This window comes from Anopheles ziemanni, chromosome 2, assembly GCF_943734765.1.
Source record: "Anopheles ziemanni chromosome 2, idAnoZiCoDA_A2_x.2, whole genome shotgun sequence".
Taxonomy (NCBI): domain Eukaryota; kingdom Metazoa; phylum Arthropoda; class Insecta; order Diptera; family Culicidae; genus Anopheles; species Anopheles ziemanni.
The window spans coordinates 73,747,125-73,772,464 of NC_080705.1; the positions used below are offsets into that span (position 1 = coordinate 73,747,125).

General features: G+C 45.2%; 4 protein-coding genes across 5 annotated transcripts; 3 read left to right on the forward strand and 1 right to left on the reverse strand.

Moving 5' to 3' along the window:
• The first annotated feature begins 585 nt into the window (after positions 1-585).
• Positions 586-4,160, forward strand: LOC131289523 (isocitrate dehydrogenase [NADP] cytoplasmic). 2 transcript variants are annotated; one of them, XM_058318803.1, is made up of 2 exons: positions 586-714; positions 2,753-4,160. In XM_058318803.1, the coding sequence occupies exon 2, from the start codon at positions 2,760-2,762 to the stop codon at positions 3,999-4,001; it is 1,242 nt and encodes a 413-aa protein (XP_058174786.1). In that variant the 5' UTR covers positions 586-714; positions 2,753-2,759; the 3' UTR covers positions 4,002-4,160. The 2 variants fall into 2 exon arrangements, with proteins under 2 accessions (XP_058174786.1, XP_058174793.1); XM_058318810.1 differs by lacking the exon at positions 586-714 and adding an exon at positions 1,331-1,404.
• Positions 4,161-4,825: 665 nt separating this feature from the next.
• LOC131294307 (terminal uridylyltransferase Tailor-like) lies at positions 4,826-7,672 on the forward strand. The gene is made up of 2 exons (XM_058322353.1): positions 4,826-6,248; positions 7,641-7,672. Exons 1-2 carry the CDS (start codon positions 4,826-4,828, stop codon positions 7,670-7,672), a joined length of 1,455 nt encoding a protein of 484 aa, XP_058178336.1.
• A 445-nt stretch (positions 7,673-8,117) lies between these two features.
• Positions 8,118-10,463, forward strand: LOC131294308 (uncharacterized). The gene has a single exon (XM_058322354.1). The coding sequence runs from the start codon at positions 8,118-8,120 to the stop codon at positions 10,314-10,316; it is 2,199 nt and encodes a 732-aa protein (XP_058178337.1). The 3' UTR covers positions 10,317-10,463.
• A 634-nt stretch (positions 10,464-11,097) lies between these two features.
• LOC131280965 (snurportin-1) lies at positions 11,098-12,372 on the reverse strand. The gene has a single exon (XM_058310212.1). It carries the CDS (start codon positions 12,314-12,316, stop codon positions 11,222-11,224), a length of 1,095 nt encoding a protein of 364 aa, XP_058166195.1. The 5' UTR covers positions 12,317-12,372; the 3' UTR covers positions 11,098-11,221.
• Between the last annotated feature and the right edge of the window lie 12,968 nt (positions 12,373-25,340).

Genomic DNA, 25,340 nt, shown 5'->3' on the forward strand with positions numbered 1-25,340 from the left:
AGTATGATATGAATTTTACAAATTCTGTTTATTTCAAACTCCAAGCATGCAAGTTGCAAACAAACAACGTCAGTCTAGGACGCAAGTTTTAGCCAAAGTAGTAATTTTTTAAAAGTAATTTAAAAACTACAAGCCGGTCTTAGAATGGATAATAAAATGTTCTAAGCATTGCTCGTTCGGTACAAAAATCATTAACAGTATGGCAATATGTTTTTAATACAATTAAAAATCATAAAAGGATTTAAATCGCATGCAATAAAATGAATTACCCTTGGCTCCAGCCATCTTGGCAAACAAGCTACCCAAACTATCAGGTTGTCCGCAACTAGCTTTGAAGGTTCCTTTGAACACCAGTTTTATAATCCCTTCATGAGAATACAACAAGTTGACTGGCGGTGAACGTGTAAAAACCGTTCAGATAATCGTCACATAAATCAGTTTTTTATGAAAAGATTAGTTTGAAACGGAAAGGAAAAAACTTCGTGACTAAAAGTTTCACATTGCATTGACAGTAGGTGCACAAATAGCACCGAGTTGACAACATCGTATGATCGCACCTCCGGTTGTTTGAATAAACTTGGGGCGGTTTTTGATAAACTCGGCGATTCGTGTGCCGGTCTATTCCATTCCTTCGTTTTTGTGATTTTACTTACAAAGTAGCGATCGCTTAAAGTACGTTCGTCTGTGCAATAGTTTCGGAAAGAATCGAATAAGGTAAGCCAAATACAGATAATATCCGCACCGTCAATGCGATTCGTCTACAATTCGTTATCTTTTCTTTGCTTGAAAATTGTTTATCACCGTGACTCCATCGACTCCATTGGAAGAGATGTGTAATCAATAATGCCGGTCTTAACGTGAAGTATTCATATCGAATTACATAATGACGTCAACATTTAAACCACGCTTTAGCCCGACTCGGGAAACTTACCATGAAAAGGGCTTGGTATAGGAAAACAGGTTGTCCCGGAGTAGTGCACGGAATAAGGTTTTAAATCAATTGCCTACCATTCCAGTTGGCCATAGAAAATGGAGGTGATTCAATGAGTTTTCATTTTGTATGCATCGAATTCTTGTATGAAATCAACATAAAAACTGCTTCTCTATACACAAACGGGCCACTAGAGTTCCGTAGTAATAATCTCATCGTCTGCCTTCCTCATCCACATTACCCGTTGCTCTTGCGTCTCCCCCCGCATGGTGGGGGCCACGAAACCTATCGTTCCGACCAACTGCAGTCACAACCGAAGCCGATGCCAGCGACGCGCTCAGTCTTCGTTTAGTTCCGGCCAGAAGCGGTCACGGCGTACGGTGCAGTGTTCGGTTGCAGTTGTGCTCGATCGTGTCACTGATTTGAATTTTTTACACTCACTCCATCAGGGAAACTTCAGACAAGTCTCTAAAGTAAGCATTCATTAACTTAACTTGTGCGGGTTGTTGGTCACTGTGAGAAATACCAATTGTTCGATCGTTCCTACTCGCCATCGTGACGTGTACAAAGTCCAAGGCCGGATCTAATGGTGTAGTTGTGGTGGGGTAGATTAAACCAAACCAGTTTCACTCCGTAGCAAGTAGAAAGTCGGAAGTTGGCCCTCGTAACAGTCCCACGGATTTGGAATTACGAGACCACCCTTCTCAATCGACACCCGGTGGGAAGTTTTTCAAAGCGCCTCAAGTGTATCCACCGACTACTTTAAACTGACTTCCCCCGGCAACTAGCCACAGCGCAACCTGAGGTGATGTCGAGCCCTCTAGAGAGGTTGTACATTTCGAGGGGTGTGTACACTCCCCGGTCAGTTCGTCGATCCTCGCGATAATCACCATCCAAATGCTTCCAGCAAACAGGTTTTCCCTTTCCACACCGTTCCACATCGTCTACTTCCCAACCTCCCGGGAATTGGGTGATTACGTGGTTCGACGGGGCAGCTCCAAAAGACGCTAGATGCTGTGATTCTTGGCTTCGAAGTGAAACCAGGAAAAAAAGCGCTGTTTCTTAGCAGGTTTTAGATGTTTCCGATTTTAAATGAAACAAAACCACCAATAACGGCATTCGTTATCAATCGTCCGGAACGAAAACCACAAACCAGAACGAGTTTGAAGCACCTTGTCGTTCCTTGTCGCGCGCATCTGCCGGCGATTCATCCGCTTATCAGCATACACATTTGATAAAAACCACAAAGATTGCAATGAACCAAGAGAAGAAGTGGCCTGTTGCTTCCGAGCGTTACGCAAGTCACCATCGGCTGCGATGGGAACCTATTTCCAGCGATACATCGTCTTCATTAACCAGGGACAATATGGCCCTCATGGTTGATTACAGAAGAAAGAGATGGCGCACGTACAGAAGACGCGTTTAGCATTGTTACATTTAACTTTTTTTTTTGTCTATGACCCCGTCTGATCTCCTTATCGAAGATCGCATGTAGCGCAAGACCTTCGAAAAGCCGGTGTTAATGAAATTCGCTCCATCATGACCTTCAAACTGTGCGGCTTAAAGCAATACGCAGCTTGTTTGAAATGTGCGACATGTAAATGGATAGGATAGGTTAAATATAAACAGTCATGCAAAAAGTAACATGATTGAGGGGAAGCGATCATTTACGCGCCTACTTAGCGAGGGCTTATGCGATAATGCTTCTTTTTGTTGTTTCCAAGGATATTTAAAAAATAAACAAACTTGTTTTTTGACGAGCAAAGCATCATTGGATTGTTTATAGGAAAAAGTAAATAACGTCGTTTTCTATCTCAACAGTAACGCAATGGCAACCAAAATCAAGGCCGGACCAGTGGTCGACATCCTTGGCGATGAAATGACCCGCATTATCTGGGACTCGATCAAGGAGAAACTGATCCTGCCGTTCCTCGACATCGAGCTGCACACGTACGATCTGGGCATGGAGCACCGAGACGCCACCGACGACAAGGTGACGGTTGAATGTGCCGAGGCCGTGAAGCGCTACAACGTTGGCATCAAGTGCGCCACCATCACGCCGGACGAAGCGCGCGTGGAAGAGTTCAAGCTGAAGCAAATGTGGCGCTCGCCGAACGGCACCATCCGTAACATTCTCGGCGGTACCGTGTTCCGGGAGGCGATCATCTGCAAAAACATCCCCCGGCTGGTTCCGGGCTGGGAGAAGCCGATCATCATCGGCCGTCATGCGCACGGTGATCAGTATAAAGCGACCGATTTCCTGGTGCCCGGACCGGGCAAGCTGGAGATGAAGTTCACCCCGGCCGACGGTGGTGAGCCGAAGACGTACGTGGTGAATGAGTACAAGAGTGCTGGTGTTGCGATGGGCATGTACAACCTGGACGACTCCATCCGGGACTTTGCCCATTCGTCGTTCAAGGTCGCGCTGGATCGCAAGTTCCCGCTGTACCTCAGCACCAAGAACACCATCCTGAAGAAGTACGATGGCCGGTTTAAGGACATCTTCCAGGAGATCTACGAGAAGGAGTACAAGAAGCAGTTCGATGCGCTCGGCATCTGGTACGAGCATCGCCTAATCGACGACATGGTTGCGTACTGCATGAAGGCCGAGGGTGGCTTCGTGTGGGCCTGCAAGAACTACGATGGTGACGTGCAGTCCGACACCGTGGCACAAGGATTCGGCTCACTCGGTCTGATGACGTCGGTGCTCGTGTGCCCTGACGGACGCACGGTGGAATCGGAGGCTGCCCACGGTACCGTCACGCGGCACTACCGCCAGCACCAGCAGGGCAAGGAAACGTCCACCAACCCGATCGCATCGATCTTCGCCTGGACGCGCGGCCTGCTCCATCGGGCCAAGCTGGACGACAATGCCGAGCTGAAGCGGTTCGCCGAAACCCTCGAGAAGGTGTGCATTGACACGATCGAGTCGGGCTTCATGACCAAAGATTTGGCCATCTGCGTTAAGGGCATGGCTAATGTGAAGCGTTCAGACTACATGGAAACGTTCGAGTTCATGAACAAGCTGGGCGAGAACCTGAAGGCCGCCCTTACCCAGAGCCGGCTGTAAAGGAAGCAGAACGCCTGAGCCATTGTAGCCTGGAGAGCATTTACACAACTCAACAACGCAGCGTTTTTTGGTGCATTCATTCATACATTCGTGTCTAAGTACGGGGGAGGTGATTTTTGCTGGTATAAATTAATAAAATAAAAAAGAACCATCTTTTGGAAAAAATATTGTTTTTTTTTTTTTATAAACAGATTTGGTAATTTCGTTCGTGCAGACAACTACAGTCAGTGCAATTATAAAAATTACTTCATTCAAATATGTTTTCAAAATCAAGAAGTAATTGCGCTACCTAGCTGTTTGTCAAACGTTCATTCATAATTGAGGCATAAACCAGGAAACCCATGTTGTTCGAAGATAGTTGAATGGGGTTTGCTAATAATTTTCCCAGATTTCCATTAGCAGTTTACAAACTTGCAGTTGACGATGTTTTTGAATAATTGCAATTTAAAAATTTCAAACACTTAATGGAACTGATAACTGAAACAAAGTAAACGAAAACAGATAAGATGAAACTGTCATAATACGTGACGTAAAATCAACGTTGAACACATCAAACACAAAAGGCCAAACGCTCTTGGAAGTTAAACCACGCAGTTTTGCACCAAAACAGATAGCCACGATTTATCATAACGCCATCAATCCTTTAACTACGTACTTCCGAATGCGTTTATGTTGTAGCATCGTTATAACAAACGGGTAAATTTTTATAAATTCCTGCCGACGCAGGTGCTCGCATGTCATAGGTAAGTTGATGAATGGAACATATGATCCTGTTGAGTTATGTGCATTTCGGTAACATATTCTTTCTTATAGCCTACATCACCATGGCGGATCCGGGTCCAAGTACATCTCAGGCAAACCGTTCAACATCCCAACAGCAACGACCACAACAACCTCAACAACAGCAACAGCAACAACAGGAAGCAAAACAAAACGCAGGAAAGCGATGGCTTTCGATGAACCGGAAGAAGGGAAACAAAAAAGGTCCTCGTAAAGCGGAGGACACGGAGGAGCAACCGAATGCACTGCTCGAATCGTTGCTCCAAACTTTGCGCACCTGTCCCGAAGGAAAAGAACTGCAAGCGCTCATAAGCGCTTTGCAACCGTCTGCCCGTGATATCGAGATGGAGTTGAACAGCGTGAAAGATGACCTGTTGCTTGTGCTGCCGATTTCTTACGATTACACATCCATTTACGAGTTCGGTTCGATAAAATCGGGGCTGTTGTTTCGAGACAGCGATCTGGACTTTTATATACACTTCCGGCAGGGGAGAAAAGAACGCGAAGAGCAGATCAGGCTGATACACATAGTTTGTGCTAATATGACTCGGAAAGGCACGTTCAAGGACATTATAAAAATATTGAGAGCCAAAATGCCACTATTGCAGGCGGTGCATGTGCGTACGAACCGGCGGTGTGACATAAACTTTAGCAATGATCGCGGCTGGTATAACAGCATGTTTCTCCGTGCAGTGATGCGGTTTGATCCACGGATATATCAGCTTGCTATGATCATAAAGTTTTGGGCTCGCCGTGCCCACATTTTTACGGTGCAGAAGCAGATGAACTCCTACGGCCTGCTGATGATGATGATCTTTTTCCTTCAAACACTTGACCTACCCGTGCTTTCTTCGGTAGAGAACATGCAACGGGACATCCCGCGAGATCCCTATGGCGCTTGGAACTTGGCCTACCCGATGCAGATCAGGTACAAGACTTGTAACGTAAGCACGGTACGTGAGTTGCTGGTGAGCTTCTTCAAATTTTACGCGGAGTTCGATTTTTCCAAAAATCTTATCTCCCCGTTCACCGGTAGACTCTGCTCACTACGGGCGCTGAAAGAGAAAACAATACCGGAACAGGCCGCCTACTACCGGGCAGTGGAACGTGAAGACTATCCGGAGATTTCTTGTGGACCGTTCGTCACGATACAGGATCCGTTCGAGCTGAATCTAAACGTGGGAAAGCTGATGCGCATGAAAAGATTATACGAGCAGCTGTCGCTTAGCTTCCGTCATGCGTACGCAATGTGCCTAGCGCAGCAGTACAATACATTTTCCAAACTACTAATAAGTCTCTATACCGACACAAAGCGGCACCAGAAACCGAAGAGAAAAACAAAGAACAAAACCCACCCTCATCCACTTGCTCTTCACCCTTTTTCCACTGTCGGCACTGGAAATTGTATAGTTGATGCATTTTTGAACCTATCGACCGACACAAAACTTTTCATTACTTATGTGTTTGGTTTTTTTTTAATAACAATTATTATTTCATTTGTTATAAGACAGTTCGCCATAATATTGCTAGCGAATCCTGGATGGTTGTTAATTTGTTTTGTGCTTTTTTGCCTTTTTCTAAGTTACCCAAAACAAAGCATCTACAGATAGGAGATTTCTTTAGATTTATTTCTTATAATATTTAAATTTTTGTTATTTAGACTTTTTCCATTGATTGTTGCTACCATATCAGATACCAAATTGATTCCAGTTCAATGATTCTATAACACGAAATAAAAATTCTAATTCGTCAAACAATGTGTAATTTTTACAAGATTCATTTTCTGTGTTTTTATAAATTTTTACTTAGCATAGGGTCACCACAAAAAAATCGTTGCACTCATTGTATCGATCGTATTACGATAAGCTTGTAATAGAAAGATTTCTAAGAATGCAATAAAATTCATATTTTCGAGTTTAACAGTTCATTAGATTCCTTTGAAAATTATCTTTTTCCAAACTCATCTTTTGTTTCCATTTTGGCTCCACCTGTGTACCAGTTTAAACCACACTAAAACAACCCAGGTTATTCAAAGATACAGGTTGTTTTATACTTATGAATAGTAAATTGTATGGATTTTGAGAATAACTTAGCTAAATTATCATTCAACACATCAGTTTACAAACTTGTAATAAACGGTGTTTTTGAATTACTGCAATTTAAACATTTCAAACACTTTTGGAATAGACGGAACTGTCACAATACTTGATAGTACCACAACCTGCGGTGTTCTTGTCCAACGTTGAACACAAGATCAGTAAAAGGAGAGGTCGGGTCAAACCTATTTTCTACTCCACCAATGTTGAGACAGTTGGTTGAAAAAATGTTTACAAACATACTTGCAGTATGTGGGAGATCTTCGCTAAATCTCTTAAACGAAATATGTAATTGAAAATTTTGGATGGTTTTCCTCACGCACAGGCCGGTCCAGAACATATTACGAATGCCTCAATTGCCACTCTGTTGATGAAACATACCAAATTTTTTTTCCTCTTCTTCTTCGCTCCGGCGAGGATTTACTCCAGTACGACTATTGAATCCATCTTCCTGGGCCTTCGCAAGCTAACCTGGACACATAGACTCCATTGGTTAAGGACCGGCTACTAAAAGCCATTTGTCCTGATTTTGACTGTCACCACGCGGCCACGAGCACTACTAGCCAACCACGCTAGTGCGCTGTCAAATTGTGAATTGAATATTTCCTTCCGTTTGTCAGATCGCACGAAACTCGTGATCCGCTTGATTACTCAAACAGCACGAGATGTGCGTCGGCTAGGATTTCTCTGACTTGAGCTCCAGCTCGGCGTCACCACACGGTCGTGCCGTAAGATAACCTTACTTTTCCGCTAACTATTTCAGGAAACTCATGCACTGCTAACAATCCGCTCTGATGCACTACCGAACTGGAACTGAACTGGAACTGATAACAATTTTGCAGTTGTTCCCTGGCTGTTCGTAAGAGGTAAACAAATTTTCAACTAACTGTCAAAAATATTCCCACGGTTTTTGGTTCGTTACGCTGCGACCGCTTTTCCATTCATCTTGGTTGAACACATCAAACACAAAAGACTCTAGGAAGTTAAACATAGAAACCACGCAGTTTTGCACCAAAACAGATAGCCACGATTTATCGTAACACCATCAAACCTTAAACTGCGTATTTCCGAATGCGTTTATGTTTATGTTGTAGCATCGTTATAACAAACGGGTAAATTTTTATAAAATCCTGCCGACGCAGGTGCTCGCATGTCATAGGTAAGTTGATGAAAGGAACATATGATCCTTTCGAGTCATGTGCATTTCGGTAAAATATTCTTTCTTATAGCCTACATCACCATGGCGGATCCGGGTCCAAGTACATCTCAGGCAAACCGTTCAACATCCCAACAGCAACGACCACAACAACCTCAACAACAGCAGCAGCAGCAGCAGCAGCAGCAACAGCAGCAACAACAGGAAGCAAAACAAAACGCACGAAAGCGAAGGCTTTCGATGAACCGGAAGAAGGGAAACAAAAAAGGTCCCCGTAAAGCGGAGGATATGGAGGAGCAACCGAATGCACTGCTCGAATCGTTGCTCCAAACTTTGCGCACCTGTCCCGACGGAAAAGAACTTCAAGCGCTCGTAAGCGCCTTGCAACCATCCGGTCGTGATGTGGAGATGGCGTTGAACAGTGTGAAAGATGACCTATTGCGTGTGCTGACGTTTTCCGACAATCAACCATCCATTTACGAGTTCGGTTCGATAAAGTCGGGGCTGTTGTTGCGAGACAGCGATCTGGACTTTTACGTCCACTTCTCGCAGGAGAGAAACGAACGCGAAGAGCAGATCAAGCTGATCCACGTCGTTTGTGGGCGCATGGATCGGATTCGTACGTTCAAGGACATGACGAAAATACTGGGCGCCAAGGTGCCACTGCTGCGGGCGGTGCACGTGCGTACGAACCTGCAGTGTGACATCAACTTTAGCAACGCGCGCGGATGCTACAATAGCAAGTTCATCCACGCGGTGATGCAGTTTGACCCACGGATCCATCAGCTGGCGGTGGTCGTAAAGTTTTGGGCTCGCTGTGCCCACGTCCTCACGGTGCACAAGCAGATGAACTCCTACTGCCTGGTGATGATGTTGATCTTTTTCCTTCAAACGCGCAAACTACCCGTGATCCCGTCGGTGGAGGACATGCAGCAAGGCATCCAGCGGATCAACTATGGTCCGTGGAACTTGGGGTACCCGGTGCAGATCAAGTACAAAACGTGGAACGTGAACACGGTGCGGGAGCTGCTGGTGAGCTTCTTCAAGTATTACTCGGAGTTTGATTTTGCCAACAATCTCATCTCCCCGTTTGTCGGAAGGCTCTGCTCGCTGCAGGAGCTGGAAAAGAAAACGATACGCGAGCTGGCCACCTACTACCGGGCAGTGGAACGTGAAGACTATCCGGAGATTTCTTGTGGACCGTTCGTCACGATACAGGATCCTTTCGAGTTGAATGTGAACGTGGGAAAGGTGTTGCGCATGAAAATGTTGTACGAGCAGCTGACGCTTAGCTTCCGGCATGCGTACGACGTTTGCCAGACGCATCAGACCAGTAAATTTTCCGACCTCCTGATAGCCCTCTTTAGCGACACGAAGCGGTACCAGAAAACGAAAGACGAATCAACGAAAAAATCCCCCACCAACGCTACCCTTCCGTCCACTTCCGGTGCTGGCGGTGACCAGGTGAACGGAACGAATGCTGGTTCCTCTGTTCGCCCGGGCCCGAGCACAGGTAAACCGAACGCCCAGGTCAACAACAGTTCCTGGCACATGTGCCGCCTTCCACCGATCGAGTACGAGCTGTTCCTCGTCAAGGAGATCCTGCTTGCCCGTGACCCGGAGCGAAAGGTGATCATCACTGATGAGCGCATAAGGCAGCTGTGGGGTGAGTGTATGCTCGACTTCATCGTGGACATTCTGCGCAAACTGTACATGGTCAAACTAGAACCGATCGAAGACAACGACAACGAGCCCACCAACACGGGAAGCAATGCTCTATCGCCGACCGTTTTGCGGTTTCAAATGTCCTGCGAACGGCAGGTGTTCATTGCCCGCAAGCGTGTTAACATCGCGAACGAGGCGGATCTGAAGCAGGAAATTGAAATCTCCAAAATGCGCTGGGAAAAGAACCACGGGTTGCGGTTTAGTACGCGCGTCGATCTGACCATGGCCGACGGGAACGTCGAGATGCGCATACCGAGCGGACAACCGAAGAACGGACCGCTCCGGTTGTTCATCGATACGTGCTTTCTGGTGCACATACGTCGATGTATTCGAGGCTATTTTATGGTGATGTTGGAAAAAGCGAAAGCAAAAACGACGCTTGGTGCGCCGAGCGGAGGTAGTAAGCGCACGGGATCCACTACCGGTTCGTCGCCAAGTGGTTCGGAAAAAGATCCACCAGAAGAATCGACAGCTGGTAGCGGTAACGAAGAAGTCGGTGAGGCTAACAACGTGGTGGCGGCGGCTAGCGAGAACACTTTGTCCACTAACGAGAGTTAGTATTGGTAATTCTACCAAGACGGTAAGACGCATCCCTTTACCCTTTTGCGGGTAAATGGTATAAATAGATTTTAAGTGTAAAAAGGTGTGTTCATCGTTACCTCGAACAGGAGATAGTCACATGGTTCATGGAAAAAGAAAAACAAACTACATTATTTTTGCATTAAGTAGTGCTGGGTGATTTAAAAAAACAGAAACAAACATTAGTTACTTTGTCATGAGTGTAAAATCCTAAAATATTTATGACTGCACCGCGTAAAAGCTAATTGCACAAACTTGAATGATCGCTTGCGATCGGTTCGAGCGGTTCGAGCGTAGCAAATCTACGGTTTTGTTCGTACTATTTGTAATAAGAAATGTTTTACGCAGTATAATTTTTTTAAATTTTAAACACTGCTTCTTCTTTTCGCCACAACAAAGAGCTATCATAATAATTTTCAACAAACCCGTACACAATTTTACTTATTCATCTCGCTGTCTGTGAAGTCATTGTGAAATTCTTCCCGGAAATGTAGCCGGGGCTCACCACCTCGACGGCGTGGGTTCTCGAATCCCAACCGAAAACGGACCCTCCCCCTGTACGAGAGGACTTGACTATCCACGTACAACAGGGAAACAAGTCTCGTAAGCCCTTAACAGGCAGGCATGACCAAGAGGTATTTACGCCAAGAAGAGGAAGAAGATAGACTTGCATTCGCTTGAGTAAGGGAAACGATGTAAATGCAAATGTTCGATGAGGAAAAATGTAATAAACATCAATGAGCGTGACTACACATTTTCAAAATAAGTTTCTTGTTAATGTTTTTATTATATGCACATACATTCCTTATGAAACAAAAATCACAAACGATGAGTTATTCATATAAAAAGAAGGTTCTGCTGGCGTAAATAGAGCATGTACGTAGTTAACACCCTTCCATTTCAAGCTCACGCATTGCATCCTCCTCCCTTGGACGTAGATCCTCGTCGTCCGAGTCGAGTGGGGCGGTTTCCATCGCCTCCCAGAGCGTAGCATCGGGTACCGAGTCGTCGTTTGTCGTGTCCATGAGAAGCCCGTTTCCCTTCCTGCCACGCGGTCTGCGCTTGCGAAGTTGTTGAAGTCGATCAAACTCCTTTATGTATGCCGCGTAGTCTCCGGTGTATGAGATTGGTTTAGCTAGCAGATACTGCTCGTTGACGAGCCCCGGCGGAAGCTTCAGCACATCGTTCAGCATGAACGGGAAAAGCCAGGTCACGAGCGGCGTCTGTCCGTACACGTAGTGTGATTCCTTGTGGTAGAACAAATACCCATCCAACCGGGGATTGTCGTCGGTGAATGCTGGGAAACGCGACCAACAACTTTCCATCGATTCTGGCCGGGCCAAATCGTAGACGGGCAGCAAGCTTAACTGAAAACCTCGATTGTCCTTCATCGTTTTTACGCTAAATTTTTCTGCGAGGTATTTTTCGTGAAACTGGGACGCGATCCAGGCGAACCGAAACTGGCACTCACAGTTTACCAAGTCCACCTGCAGGAAAGCGAGTGCGTCAAGTGTGTAAAATACGCGAGTTTTTGAGAGGATACAGTCTAGGACGATTGTTCCCCGCATGTGGTCAAGTCTGGTGTTGATCGACGCGATGGAACGACCTCGCTTGTTGTACGCCACGGCCAGTCCATTTCGGATCACGAGCAAACACCGTTGCCCAACCGGGCACGGCACGACGAACCAGTTTTCCAGATCGGTCGGCTTTTCGTGCATCCATTCCGACAGTTGCACCTTGTTGGCGAACAATTTGGAGACGACAAACTTTGGCCGTTTCTTTGCCCCTCGCTGTTGCTGCGGGGTGTCATCAACCTCCTCCAATAGGCCCGGGCGTCCTGCGTCGAGCTCTTCGTGGCGCGATTGTTTTTGCTTTTCCAGCAAACGCAGCCGGCGTTCTTCCTGCAGGGCAGACTCCGTTCGTCCATAGTTTTTGTACTGGTCGATAAATCTCGAAGGAGGTTCTTCGTGGTCGGACATAAAAATACAGATTTCTTGCGGCTTTTACACAAATAAACAACGAAATTTATCAACACAAATGGAGTCACCGTTTGACAACTGGAGGTTGTTTTGATTTATTGTCAAGGTCCTCAAGGAAGAGGTGAACTTATATTTTATAACGGCTTTTTTTCTAAAAACTGTAAAACAAAATCAAAAATTTTTTGTGTGTTGTGTGCTGAATATTGGCTGCGAAACATTTATTTCTGTCCATCACATTATTTTTTCCAAAATTTCAATTCAAGAATACTTCCTAACGTTCTGTTTGGAGCGGCTGAGCTTCGTTATAAATACCTTGAACAGTATGTAGCAAAAGTAAAAATACATTTGAGGAAATAAAAAAAAAAATTTACATCAACTTGGTAATTCATATTCGAAATTTATTGAAATGATTGGAAAAAATCAAAAAACAAAAATCTAAATAAGTTAAAAACCGATTAACTTTACATTACTGCATGCTTTGTATAACGGAAAATATAAATAAATAGAAAGGTTGCATGATTCATGTCCATTCAAGATAGTGATCATAAAGAAATCATGGTAATCTAGAGAAAAATGAACGATGCCCCTAGACTGAATTGTTTCTGAAGATTGAATGAAATATATATTTTTTTAAATCTCTTCCGGACCATTCCATGTCTAACAGAAATAAACTGCAAGAGAAAAACGGATAACGCACCCACCAGTTGCACAACGTACCAAACAACTTCCTTTACACGATTCATGGCCAAGGTCGGAGACCTCTGGCAGAGTAGGGCTGGCCGGCACGAACCGACGGGGATCGCACATTCCTCGCCAATCAACGCATGTCTGGTGCTGATCGAATCCTCCGGGTTGATGCATTTTCAGCGGAAGTGGATTGCATTTCTTATTCCGAACACGGACGAATGTCAAGTTAACCACCGTATGCTGCATGGAAAAGCCGCCAGACCAGACCGGGGAGGTGCGATCAGACGGTCGTTTCGGTAGCATCGACCCTCCCAGTTTCAGGTGTACCGGATTATGTAGTATTCACGTGGGCTAAGCTCATAGCGATGCTTCCGATCATTATGCCACGCATGGCACATAGCATTTGCGAAACACAGACAGTAGACATGATTTGCCTCCGACGTCGGGGACGTTGAACGGATGTGACCATTGCGAAATAGAAGAACAAGTAGACAAAAACGGTAGCCAAACGGCTGCAGTAGCATAACATAATTCAAGATTATTTAAATACCCAACGGAAAATTGTTAGGCTTGAAAATGCAAGTAGCTAAACCCGGTCCAATTAGCGTCGAGTGCATTGGGAAAGATGCCCCGAGGCAAAAGTTCTCCTAAAATAGAGATCCCCTGCGAAACACTTACGACTGTCTGCAACGGGAACGGTTTGCTCTTCGTTTTTCAACCTCACCTGACCTCCTTGAAATGGTGACATGAATCCATCCCAATGACGACCGGGAAACGCCATCCAAGGGTAAAACGTTAGCTCATAAACTCATTCCTCGGGCATTAACGCCATCACGTACGCAAGACGCAACCGTCACATGTGCTCACGCAGGAAAGTTTTAATGCTTCGAGCGCGCATCTTCCCACGTGCCGGAGCAAGTGCAATTGTTTCAGTTATGTCCCATCGGGTGGCGAGCTTAAATGTTACTGGAAACAGAGGGAAGAAGAAAAGTAAACTACATACCCTTTACTGCAAACAGACCCACACAGGGGAAAAAACAGTGACCGAGGGAAAACGACAGTAGAAATGGAAGCTCGCGTCGGCTCAAAGGAAAATACAGAACTCGTTTTAAACTGGCACTCGTTCTGGATTTCAATTTTTCTCCGGCTCATGTTTTTTTCGCTTTTAACGACGCCGTTCGGCCGGTTTCGGTGAGGAAGCGCTTGTGGAATCTAGTTTGAAGGATTCGATCGATTACGGTCAGCCCGGAGGTTGGCCCGTTGCGCTAGATACGGCTCGCACACGCAAGCGACGCATAAACACGGCCCCAAAAACAACACAATCCACGAATCCAAGGATGCCCCGAAGGGGTGATGATGGTGCGGATGGGAAATGCGATTTACTGTGACGATGGTGGCCGATCTTCGTGCGCCGGCAGTAAAAGTTGACTGCGAATGCGTTTCATCAATGGGCTGCAGTCGTGCATTCGATTGCCTTCGTTTCCGGTTTTCGCCCTTCTTTCCCTTGCTTCCGCGGGATGGAAGAAAAAGTGAAAGACATTCCCCCCCCCCCCCCCCCCCCCCCCCCCCCCCCACGGGTTTTCAACAACAACAACATAATCAACGGATCAATATGTACATTCGTGCAATTGTCCCATTTCCTGTCGGTTTTTCACAAACTAAAATAAATTGTTCCTATAAAGTTAATGTTTGTCTTTTAAATGAAAGACGAATTACGAATAAATAATTGAAAAAAGCTCTAATAATTGATTTAGAAGTAGTGAGGGCTGAACAGCTCAAAATACTTTATCATTTAAATTAACATTCTTCGGTTATGGAAACAATTATGTCACGAATGTGATCACAAGAAAATAAATGAGTCGTTCGTGAAATATTTGATTTGATTACACAAATGTTCTACTTGGAATTGTTTAAAATGTGTAAACCTTACTTCAATGATATTTTTATTGCTATTTGGTAAAATATGTAATTTAATAAACGTTGTCAAGGGTCACAGAAGAGGATAAACTGATCGACGTGCTGGTGGCGGATCTCAAATGGAAAATAAACACTGCAGATTTCTGCCTCTCTGGCTTTGTTTTGCGAAATTTAGGACAAGCGGATGCAGAAGCTCAACATGAGGGTGACGTGATCACAGATCATGAACTCAGTCAAACGATCGGCTCATTCGGTGAAGAAGGTGGGGAAAAAACAACCCCAACACAATCCAACTCGATGTTCTTAATTTGTAGTGTTAATTTCGATTGCAAGCGCTAATTTTTCATTTCCAATCATTTTCTCGCTTTGCTTCCCATTTGGTGAAGGAACCCGTTGCACAGCTTTTCCTTTTCCTTCCGGGACGGAAAGGAACGCGCGGGCGCGCGCTTCACTTTCGATTCTGAATCCCGATCGTGCAACTTCTCCTTCGGTGAGAAGAACCGCGAGAAAAGGGGTCCGGGTTTTTCTCGGTCCATGTTAGATTTTCGACTGCCATGCATTCACCAGTTTCCCGCGATGTGTTCCCCTTTTTTTCCAACACCATCGTTAGTGATTTCTGTGCGGTCATTTTCACGTTTTCAGCGTGTGCCATTACCTTTCTCTGTTTGGCACTATTTTCCAACCCGCGTCTCTCCCACATTCGGGTTTTTCTCGTGTTTTTCAGGCTGCTTCTGCTGCCGGTTCCGATATCTTTACGGCGTTCTTCACCTTTCGCCGTATCTGTTTCGCGTTCCGTATGTTTTTTCCCCCTCCCCCTTGCGCACTTCTCAAGCATTCGCGGTCCAACCGCTCGGGAAGCTCGAAGAAGAAAGCTTCGATGCTTCTGCTGTTGCCCCATTCTCCCTGTTTGGAGCTAGAGAAACACTGGAATCATTACACTGCCAACTATAATGTTATGCGCATTCGCCTGAAGGAAGTCTCGTGTGCAGTTGGTGTTAGAGGGAAGATAAAAAAGCGACCCTTAATTTCGTTTCTTTCATTGAAGAGTGCACCTTTAGTAACATTGTCAATATAAACTGCTCCAGGTAGTAATGAATTATTCCACAACATCCAAACTTATCTACATAGCATGAAATCAAGAAAAATGTACAGGTGGAATCAAGAAAAATCTTGGGTTTACAAAACCTCAACTAAATTAACCAGTGTCGCTCTGTGCTCCAAAACAAAGTGAAAAAAATTGTCCAACTTTTATTGACATAGATTAACCAGGTCGAAGTTAGGTAAAACGCACAATATTGCTGAATACGTTTCAAGATACTTTGTTAGAGCTAAATAAATTAAATCTTTTTTGGCTTTCTTGATAGCCATGTTAAATAGAATTTGTTATTGATAGCGGCTACTCAACTAACAACTAACGGGTACTCAACAACTATTTAACTCATTATTAAATAAATAAAAAATAAAAATAAAGATGTATAGAACTGTTTGTAGATTTGCAACGAGTACTTATAGTTTTATGATTAGATAAAGACCAACTAAACTGTTTATTTATATTTCACAGTCGACTAAAGGTTATATGTTTGTTATAAAATTGTTTAATCTAGTTTATGCGTTTATCAAATGAAAATGGGTTGGAATATTGCTCAGAAAAACTCAGAAATGTAAATTAACAAAATTTTAAATCAGGTAGATTGCCTTAATTTCCAAAACCACCATCAAAAACTATATTTTCCCTTTTAAAAGATTTCCTCTCCGTGCGCTAAAGTTTATGCTCCCTAGTGTGCGTTCCCGGCGTCTAGCGAGCATCCACGCCGCACACCCTACTTCCACCGCCATCGCCCGCGTGGACCCTTCTTCTGACTCCATCACGGTCCCGCGAGCGAAGTAAAAAGAGTTCATACACCGAAATCAGTTCAGTTAAGCTTTGACCACCGTGCGGTGCAGTGCGCAACTATTTTCCCTCGTTCCGTCGCTCCGTGGAAAAGTGATTCGTCGATTCGCGCTGTCCGCTGCGAGTGTTCGAGAACTGTACGCATTTTATTGGAGTGGTGCGTTTTGTGAAAATATTGAATTTGTGACTATTTTAAGTTAGTTCTTTTTATTAAATAATTTTTTATGCAAACTTAACATATGTCCATTGTGATGTGGAGCCTGTGGGGGGTTTTCCTAACTTTTTCCATCCCAACGAACGGTGCATCGAAGGCGAGATTATTTTTCCCAGATTAAGTAAACCCCACGGCATGCGCCCTGTGTAGGCTCTCGGTACAAACGGTTACCGTTTCCCATTTCCCTCCCATGTGGACGCTCGCGTAGGCAGCATTTTCCGGCAAACTTATCGGTTTATCTTTCCGTTATCTTCCATAACCGTTTGATGCGCACCACGCGGGACCGGATTTGGGCTGCTCCTTGCTGCGCCTCTCGTACGAGCAGCGAAACAAACTGTATCAGTGCTGCGTGTGGTTAGGTTGGCTAAATTGGTGCTGGAGTTTGTTTGCTGTCCGTTGCTGTCCGTTTGCGATGGTACGGCATGCAATAGGAATTTAATTTCGCTGTGGCGAAGCGGGAAGATCGGTTTGGCGCGAAATCAAAATTAATAACTCCAATCCATCACACGGACGGGTGATATTAGGTGGAGATATTTTAGTGATTCGATCAACAAGTTCCAACGGTTTAGGATTTTTTACCAACTCTTTTGCTCGGCTTTATTCAGTTAGGCAGTAAATTTAAAGCTTATTAATTTGATATGGAAAATGAATGGTTTAATTCGAAGCCAATCAATTTGTTAAATAAGATTAATGAAGCCTCACGTAATCTCAATTTATAACACAACACTGAACTAGAAATCGATAAACAAACTTTTTTAAACCCGTCACCCTGTTGAGATCAGTTATTTGAAAATGTATTAATTATTTCAGTAAACAAGTGTACAAAAATAGTGGAAGTGAAAGATTAACTTTAAGTGAAAATAAAATTCGGTCAGTGATTCCTTCGTACCGCACAAGAAGCAGAACGGCAAGTTCTCTGGGCAGTAAACATGAAGCTCAAAATATCACTAATAGCTCTAATGGTAAGTGTTAACATTATTTTTCGTCTAATTAGTAGTGGATAGATATAGCTCATCGTCTAGCAACGGCCGTTATTATCATGATTGTAACACACAGCCTTTATCTGTTTCCGCTGGTTGCCCTGTCGTGATGACGGACATCAAAGAACTAGTGCAGGACCAGGCAATGTAACAACAAAAGCCATCCTCGCTGAAGAAAACACCGCACTATGATATGGTGGACTTCACGCGGTGATGATACTTGCCAAAAAGCTTACCCATTCGGAAATACGAAGGAGGATGGAGATGAAGGAAAAGAAAAACCGAACAGCAAATAAATGTGCGAATCATAATGCGGAATGTGGAAGTGTGCCAGCTTCAACAGCTATCGACCGCCATTGGGTTTGGAGTGTGAAGAAAAATAAAAACGACACAAACAAACCACCTCACTTGCCAAAACATTGCCAGCGTTCGGAACCGTGCTGTAAAAGCAACGGGATATTCTGGCCACGACAAGGTGACTGGGAAGTGGAGCTCCGTCTTGTCGGGGACTGCATCACTTCCCGCAAAGCCGGTAAAGGCCAAAGTGTGGGAGTTTTGCTGCGAGAGACTCATCACCGACGCCTCCGAAGATCGGGGTGACCGAACTTGCATGGGTTTTCGGCACCCGAAACGTGAACCGGATCGGTGTCAACCGTTGGACCTCTTTTCCTTACTAAGGAAGTGCGGACAACTGTGCGGTAAAGTCACGTTAACTTTCTTTCCGCGCAAACGAGGCTTTCTGGCCGACTCGTAAGTCTTCCGTGTCTTGTGTATTGTGTCACTTTTAAAAACCACACAACGGTTTGGATGAAACGCATGCTAAAATATGCAAAACGCCATCAATAGTGACTTCGGCTCGGTTTGACAGTTCTACCCGTGCCTATTACAAACGTGCGTTTCTTATCTAAATATATTCGACTTGGTTTGTTAAGCAATCTTACAGCGAAAGAAAAAAAAACGACAGGGGGTGTTTAAGACCAGCAAAAAACAACAAAAACGTGGAGAATAATTTAATTTTCATGCATCATAAAGTTCGAATTCATCGCCCGTGAGCTTTATGGTGGCCCAGCTTGTCGGAGGAATGTAGTTTTGATAATTTTAGTTATCATGTGCATTATGATTATGGAAGCCCCAGCTTGGGTTTTGTAACTTTTTTTCTAAGTTGTTTTATGTTGATTTTAATAGGACATTTAACGATTTTAATCCAAACTGTTTCATCTACACAATTTCTCCAAAATCACACACGTCGCGGCAAAGCGAGTTAAAGAAAGACAATATTCATTGTTTATTCTTTGAGTCTCGCATCGATAACCGAGCGAGATGGGGGATCCCTTTTCCCTCATGGAGGAAAACTGCAGTTTCCTCCGTAAAATATTTCTCCCTGAAAAAAAAAACCTGACATGCTGAGGCTGTAAGGAATCGCTGGCAAATCGGTAGAAGAAAAAAGGCCGAGAAAGAATGGCCGCACAGACAAACAAACAACAATCAACATCAGACAGTGTCGGCCCAGCGGCGATGGACCCCGTCGAGGGATGTTTAACAAACACCAGAAGAAAAACTCGCCCAAGGAAGAAAGAAAATGCCCCTTGTTCTGGTGCTGTCTCGGGGCACATTTGCTGGCAACGAGGTGCTCGCCGTTTGCCTCCATGTGTGTGGTAGGTTGGATCTCGTTCGACCTCTGCGCGACATGCGGTATGTGTGTGTGTGTGTGTGCTTATGTTGGCACGGTGTGGCTGAGATTTATGGATGATCGCCAGTAATAGATTCCACTTCGCTTCTTCGATTGCATGCGGACGAAAATAATAGACGGAGAGGTCTTGCAAGACGCCCGGGCGAGCCATTGAAACACGCGGGCAACCGGTAGCCGCAGGAGAGCGGCTCTCTGCTGGATGGCGAAATGAAGGCTCCACCGTCAAATAAAAGCACCCGAACAACGATGCTGTAGAAACGGAGAGGAGACGGAAATCTTTATAAAACGATACCCCCACGTAAGCGGTACCGAAAGCACCAGCAGGCAGGTCAATTACTAGCGAGAAGTTCTGCCGTTTTATTTAGCAGATCGACGACCAGCATGTGGGGCTCGGCAGCACTCGGTGGGCAAAACCGTGCATCAAGATTCAGCCCATGTTGAGTGCGTTTTAAAACGAATGGATATGGACCGTGCAAATGGCCACACAAATATAACATCACCAATAAACAGGGAGAGATGGTAGGAGGGTGTTGGTTGTAAAGAATTTTTATTACACAAAAACACGTTTGCGGGTAACAAATGATATCGTAAAAATTCTTAAGAGGAATTTAAGTAAAAAGAAATGGGTTAAATGCGATTGCAAACATTGAGTAGCCAGCTTTTGCCATTGCAACATTCAGTGGTAAGTCTTAAACATGATTCAACACTCAAGACTTAACCGTTTATGCCGGAAAAGATCTTGAAAATAGCCATTTCCGACAAAAGACTGCATCTCCAGAAAAGCGACGAACCCCCTTTTTTTGAGTTGAAGTCGAACGATGAACGCTGATCGAATACCGTTGCGTGGATGCATACCGCCTGCTAGCACATTGGCCCCAAACGACCGCATTTACATCGTTTGTACGCATTGTCCCGGCCGAGAGCAAAACAGTTGCGCACGGCGTTAAATCTTTTCGGGGTCAAAGCGATCGTAAAGAAAACCGAAAAATGCTTACGCCAACCAATGAATGGTTGGTACCATTTCACTCGATTTCTTCGCCCTCGCTAAAGTTCTCAATTTTCCCAAATACACCCGCGCTATATTTATCTATGCAAGACGAACGAGTACCGTACCGGTGGGGTAGGTTTTAAATGCAGGAATGAGACTGCGCATATTTTAAACCTGCATTGCCTCGATCGACGGGTCACACAATGGTCAGCGGGTATGTTTTGTGGGTTTATGTATCTTGTGTGTTCTTTCTTCCCACACCGCGTCTTTCGTGCGGGGTTTGCACCGCCATGGGAACTACATGCACATCGTTTATCTGGCAGGTGGCATCGCGAAGGTAATAAAACATTGCCCCAAGAAAACCCCCGAGCGTTCCGTTAGGGGGCCATAAACATAGCATAAGACGCTAGGCACGATCATGTGTTGCGAAACGATTATTTAATATCGTTCTATTTATTTATCAAACTGGGTCACGGGTAAGCGGAACCGGGGGTTTTAAAACCAAGCGAAATGTGACCGCCGGAAAGATTGGGAGGAAAATTAAGGCAAGCGGAAAATAATTCAAATCGCACCGCAGAAGATGATGAACACGCAAGAAATAAAAAATAGTGCATGATTAGATTCACCACACCTTTCGCTTCTCAGCGCCCAGCCGAGATGTGGTTTAGAGTTATGCACGGTTGATTTATATGTGCATGCTCCCCATTTTGGGGCGGTAGATTATGATAATTGTTTGCAGTTTGCCTAACCAGCCAAACTAGCTTGGAGGGCGAAAGCGTGCGTAATAATAACAGCGCCTCATTTCGGTGCGCGAACCGTGCTTAATTTGAAATATTTCAGTGTTAATCTTGCCCGGTGCGGAGAGATTCTCGCGGAGCAAAACATTTCGACAGCTTCATCCGATGCCGATTAGCGTGAGGCCAAAAGTTTCCGAAGAAGAATCTTCGGTGGAGAACTGTAAACTAAAATTAAAACCGACAAGCATTCCCGCGTGGTTTTTCTCGTGGAGAACTCCTCTACCTGCTCCGCGGTTTGGCTGAAATTCGGCAGATTTTGGGTGAACTAATTTGTGGAAATATTCCACCACTTTCTCCAAGCTCCTACGATTTCACTGAGCGGCCCATCGGTGCTGGCTGGTTTATCGATGGATTTAAGATCCACTTAGATCCAGATCCGATCACAACACACCATGGGTAATAAAATAAACCCAAACTCTCGCCCGCTTTCAACTGTCGCACGAGCTCTACTCTGCCCAAGAGTTAGGTTTGCTAGTCAGAAAATTACCATTTAAATCGTTGCCAATATAGCACAAACTCCGCGGGGGATTGACTGGGGTGTTTTTTTATCAAAATGGAAAAGAATAATAATGTGCTCCTTTTTTTCTTCATCAAAATCGCATCATAATGATAGTGTCTTGAAATATGTTGTATGCGATAGAAAATCGATGGAAGGTAGTTTCAATCTCTTCTATACGCTTTTGTCAAGTGTGAAAAAATTTAATAGAGTTAAGAGTGACGCAAATTGATAGACAAGATATTCTTTCCACATTAAATTTGGAGTTTTTAGATTTCTAAATCCCATTCTTTGATTAAAAGGTTTAGTATAGAAGGTTCATTTGCCTCGCTTCTCGGGAAGTTTTGCGAAACATCTATGGTGGGGCCATATAATCGTTTCCACCTCATTGTGGTGATCGGATCATCGCCGGACGTTGGCTCAAGAACGCCGACCATAGAACCATTGATCACACAGCATGCGTCTCGCGGGCCGCCTTTGCTTGGTGATTGTTTATCTGCGCGCTTGACCAAACAATTTGCACAACGGACGATCCTTTCCACGTAAAGGATCCGGCACGTTCAGAGTGAATCAGACACGTCGCCATTGGTACGCGCTGATCGGTTACTTCTTCGTATTTGCTCCTTCAATCGGGTTTGAAACGAAAGAAGCATTTCCTTCGCTGCCTCGAACTGAAACTCACTGGTTGCGTGCCTGGCGGGTTGTTGGTCCATCCGAACGTCCCGATGCCGGGTGGAAGGAAAAGTGCTGTTTATTTTTCACTTATCCTTTTGTTCTCTTCTTTACGGCTTGCCTACGAAAGATGGTGGAGAGAGTTCCTTCCGTGGGACGCTTGCCGGCGAAAGAAGCGCATTCATTCCAAGCAGTCGGAAAATGTACGCAAACATTTGCAGCTGTACGCCTTTGTTCTGGCGACGTCTATCTCGTCAATCTCATCGAGCACGCAATTCCAAACCGCAACGGCCTTACCGCGAGAATCTGCAAGTGATTGATCCATTTTTTCCTTCCTTTCCAACGCGGTCGATTCTGTTCTTCGGTAATTGAAACATAAATCACTATGAAAGGAGATGATCAGCAACGGTGCTGCTCGACATGACGGTTGGTTTTCCCCATTGGCGATGCGATTTTAATGAGTGCTGCTCCCGGACAGAACGGCGTCCGCGTGCGAAGGTCAAGGATGAACGGAACGGTTTTCATGGTAGCTTTTCTTCAGGGGTTTATTTATCGAATGGGACTTTTAGAGCCCGCGCTTGGGCTGATTTGAATTAATGGGCTAAATAATCCTCTCCATCGGGTGGGAAGGGATTTTTATTTAGCCTCTAAATTACGGTTCCTCGAGGAATTCTGACCGGGTGATGTCTCAATTGACCCCAAAATCCCCATCTTTCCCGCTTGTCGAACGCGGGAGAACATTAGAGGCCCAATCAATGCACCGCATTGTGGGGATCATCCGGATTTGTTCCGGATATTATTCCGGGCCATTTTAACGCGCTGATGCGCCACCATCATCATCATCATCATCATCAGTCGCTACAGCCGACGCGATCTTTCGGCCGAAATTATGAATACCAAGGGAAAACAAATACTACACAAAAGTGAAAGGTAGGTTTGCGGGCAGCATGGCAGGCCGGCATTCCGCTTCGTGGGCACACGATCGATTTTGAGCGCTTCCCAAACATTATTATCATGCAGCGGGAGGACCGCATATGAAGCCACAACAGGTCCCGCTTTCTGGCGACCGGTCCCGACGTCATCCCGCGTGCCGGTAAAATCCCAACCCAACGAACACGGTTGACCCAATTAGCGCACAACTTCTTCGGAACATCTCGGAGCGGAAGTGTATGTGTGTGTGTGTGTGTTGTACTGCCATCCTAAGCGTCATCATCGTCCATTCCGGGGGGTACGATGGATTAGGTTCCGATTTTCCCGCTCGGCCCGGTCAACCGGTCAAGTGGAAATGAAGTGTGCGGACTTAGCGTTGAATGTCGGTCACGTCTTAATTCTAGCTGCGGCTTATGATGAATGTCACCAGCTCGGCAAACTCTCAACCGCGTTTCCCCGTCCGGCTCTCCAACTGCGACAAAGGCATACAAAATCGGTCAACCGCGGGCCACAATTTGTTTGAAAAAACGTCACCAGAAAGAAAGTGCCTGTAGGGAAACTTGAACCCCGGTGAAGTTATCTCGCCACTAAACAAACATATGTAAATTTTTTTTTCTTGTAAAACGAAGTGGTAAATCTATTCCCGCTTAATTGGGAGTGCTTTCTTTACACTTGCACGCGCGAACGAGAAGCAACCAGTTTCACCCGCCGGAGGAGTTGGTCCGTAAATTTGCATATCAACGTCATGGTGCCATTAACCCAAAGGGAAATGTTGTGCCGTAGAGTGGAAAATATTGTTTGCAGACACCACCACCACCACCACCACCGGAGCTAATAATCGAACCCCGTGTAAGGTGGGTGCGATCGTCATCGCAAAAGATGATCTCATTTCGAGCAACTTTCTGCTTCGTCGAAACCGCCCATTAAGAAAAGCAATTGCACGTTGGCCGGATTGAAACGGATCATCGGGTTTCTTCGTGGGCAACCGCGCTGGGAAGCGGGCAAAGATGGGACTTTTTGTCTTTGCTATCGCGCACAGTTTATGTGTGAAAATGCCACCAGATAAAGCTACCGTTTTTCTTCGTTTGCTCCCTGCGTTACGTCATGCTGTTTCCGGAGGAAGAATAGCACGCCCCAAAACCACAACAACGGTTTGACAACGCTTCTCCATTAGCCCGCTAGATCCGAGAGTGATGGAGTGGTCCAGTTTCCAGCTGATTATTTTTATCAACCCATATTCCCAAGAGCAGCTCCCGCGGGGAGCCATCATCCGAACCTGGGAAGGTGACAAGATTGGACGAACGAGATTCGGCAAAACAACAGTGGTCGGGTCTAATTTGTTTGCATTTGATAAGTTCTTCCAAAAGTTCTACCAACCGGATGAACCGTTGGCTTGATTAAATTCCTCACTATTCCTGTGAAGCAACGCGCGTAACCAAATGGAAACAACCAACGGTGGAAAAACAATCTCCCAAAAAAAAAAGCGTAGAACAAAACCGGCCGGGCCGGCTAAATATAGCGAGATTTTCACTTCATTGGACCCATTTTCGAGGACGCAAGGGCGCGGGGGAAATCCAATTAAATCTAACCGTAAATAGCTTTTGTCTCGTCTAACGCCGCGCTTTGTACTTTTAACTTCGCTGAGTGAATGGCCGACGGATCCACGCCCTCCCCCTTCCACTCGGCCTTTCAATCAGCTTCCCAAAGCCAAAGAAAGCAGGTGACAGTCGGGCAGAGGTTCTTCGCTTGATCGCGCGGTGCA